This window comes from Austrofundulus limnaeus, unplaced genomic scaffold (assembly GCF_001266775.1).
Source record: "Austrofundulus limnaeus strain Quisiro unplaced genomic scaffold, Austrofundulus_limnaeus-1.0 Scaffold86, whole genome shotgun sequence".
NCBI lineage: Eukaryota > Metazoa > Chordata > Actinopteri > Cyprinodontiformes > Rivulidae > Austrofundulus > Austrofundulus limnaeus.
Window position 1 is genome coordinate 628,689 of NW_013952488.1, and position 2,394 is coordinate 631,082.

Consider the following 2,394-nt stretch of genomic DNA (forward strand, 5'->3'; position numbering starts at 1 on the left):
TTTAGTCAATTCTGATCAATAAAATCAGGATTTAGGTCACTCTTTTGTTGAAAATGCTTGCTGTATTCAAATAAAATTAGTAAAAGAATTAAAAGCAGATTGAGGTGCAACAAAACCAGCTCCTGAGTAGAAGTCACTAAAAAGATGTGGAAAAAGCTGAGTCTGGTTACTGAAAGACAAAAAATTTGTCTTGTTGCTAATATTTTTTATTATAAGATTTTACTTTGTGATAAATTTGCCCTAATAATAAATAGAAAACCTCCATCTACATCAAACACCTATTCCGGGACAAATTTGCAAACAAATTAGTAGAATTMTTGAACTGAAGTCAGGGGCCACACAAAATCAGTTCAAGGGCCACAAATGCCCCCCGGGCCACACTTTGGACACCCTGCACTAAGTCATCATTAAGGGATACTATCTCACAGTAATAACTAAGAGATGTGTTTAATCAAAGTGATGGAAATGTGCCTTTATATGTTGTAATCATATTTTCACTGAAATAGAAACCTTTGTGTGTAGTTTTGTGTACTCTACACTACGTTTCCCATCAGCCAATCACGACTCTACTTCGTGCTTACGTAGCTGCCCGGAAGTAAGCAGCTGCCTGCTTTGTTTTGTTTTGGTAGTAGGAGTTGGGGAGCAGAGGCAGGCTAGCAGGCCAGCAGGCTGGAGGTCCGCCCGGGGCAGACCCTCTCACTCAATGGGGAGAGCTAAATCGGGGATGGAAGATGACGGACCGATAGCCGACGCCTTCAGGATGCCGAGTTTTATTATTAGCAACATTGACGAAGGGAGGGTGAAGCTGTCCCGCAACCTGCTGGCGGAAAGTTCTTTAGCCGACGGTAAAGTTGGCGACACAAACCGGGGTGTCATCCGATCCAACTCGCTTGACGAAGGCGACAGGAACTCCCGGGAGAGGAGCGGCGAGGAGGAGGAGAGGGATGCAGAAGGCAACAACAACAACAACTGCAACGGCGGAGGAGGAAGAAGAGCGAGGCGGAGGGCGAGCGCTGTCGACATTCTGAGGAGAAATTTCGGGGATTCGAAGTCCCCGTCTCTCCGCTTGAGCACAAGGAGTCGGATGCCGAGCGGAGCCGAACATGGAACCGACGAAGAGAACGGCAGAAACGAGCTTAAAGACGGATATGGAGCAGAGTGCGACGAGTGCCGAAAGTCGTACGTGGAAACGGGAGGAACGGGGGCTAAAAACGAGCASACCCCGAGTGAGTTAACGACTTTTAACGGTCCAGGAGTAGAAAACCTGACTGTTACAGATGAGTGCCAACATATATGTGACAGTGAAGGCAACACGACCACTTTAGGTAAGCCTGTCAGCGCCAAAGAACACGTCTACTGCACTGTTTACTGCATCGCCAACGACGCTCATCGAGCGGACGCTGAAATCACGGACGCGGTGGCTACATCCGACGGGACGGAAAATGTCTCCGAGACGGGACAGGTGGTGGGTCCTAGTTCCGACCTGGAGCTGTACTCGCTAGACGACGTGGCTGATTTGATGGGGGATGTCACCCAGCGTCAACACCGGGACCAGGCCGACTCTGGGAGCGACGAGGCGGAGTGCTGCCAGGTGTGCCTGGAGGAGAAGCTCAYYTCGCGGCTGCCCTGCTGCAGAAGGGCCGTGTGTGCCGGCTGTCTGAAACTCTACGTCAGCTCCCAGGTGTGTGTGTGTGTGTGTGTGTGTGTGTGTGTGTGTGTGTGTGTGTGTGTGTGTGTGTGTGTGTGTGTGTTTAAAGTCTTTAAGCAGTAGTAACACTCAAACACAATCGTTCCTTTGACCATTTTTGGCATCTCTCATGTTAAACTGTGGCTCACAAATTCTGGGAACTTCTCCAAGAACTGACCTCACCTGCTTTAAATCCTAAAGGAATATCTAGATTAAAGTTTCTACACAGCGTGTCCTGATGCATCTCAGTAATCCAGGTAAAAAATCAAAAAGAAAAAAATTGTGTAGGTCTTCTGGACGGGTTCTTCTCTAATGAAACGTTTCGTCTCTCCTCCAAGAGACTTCTTCAGTCTGAGAGTTTCAGGCAAAATTCAGGCTTTTAAGCACTGCCTCCATGTGACTGATACTCACATAAAATTGGCTATAATTGACACCTAATTAACACTTATTGTTAACAGGGAGTGGAGTGATACTGGCAATAGCAGCACTGTAGGAGGGGGACAACTGAAAACGGAGGCCTCCACCTCTGTTTAATGATGGACGGTCTTTCTTCACAAAGGAGAGACGAAACGTTTCATCAGAGAAGAACCCGTCCAGAAGACCTACATAATTTTTTTCTCTTTGATTTTTTACCTGGATTACTGAGATGCATCAGGACAATACTTAAGTACATTTTTAAGTACTAAATATATTAGATACTGTAAGAC

General features: G+C 46.8%; 1 protein-coding gene across 1 annotated transcript in view; it reads left to right on the forward strand.

Moving 5' to 3' along the window:
- Positions 1-624: 624 nt before the first annotated feature.
- Positions 625-2,394, forward strand: part of rnf217 (ring finger protein 217) — a 22,947-nt gene continuing 21,177 nt past the window's right edge. The window contains exon 1 of the mRNA XM_014011917.1: positions 625-1,681. Coding sequence (XP_013867371.1) covers positions 704-1,681 — 978 coding nt within the window. The 5' untranslated portion in view covers positions 625-703. The remainder of the gene's footprint in view (positions 1,682-2,394) is intronic.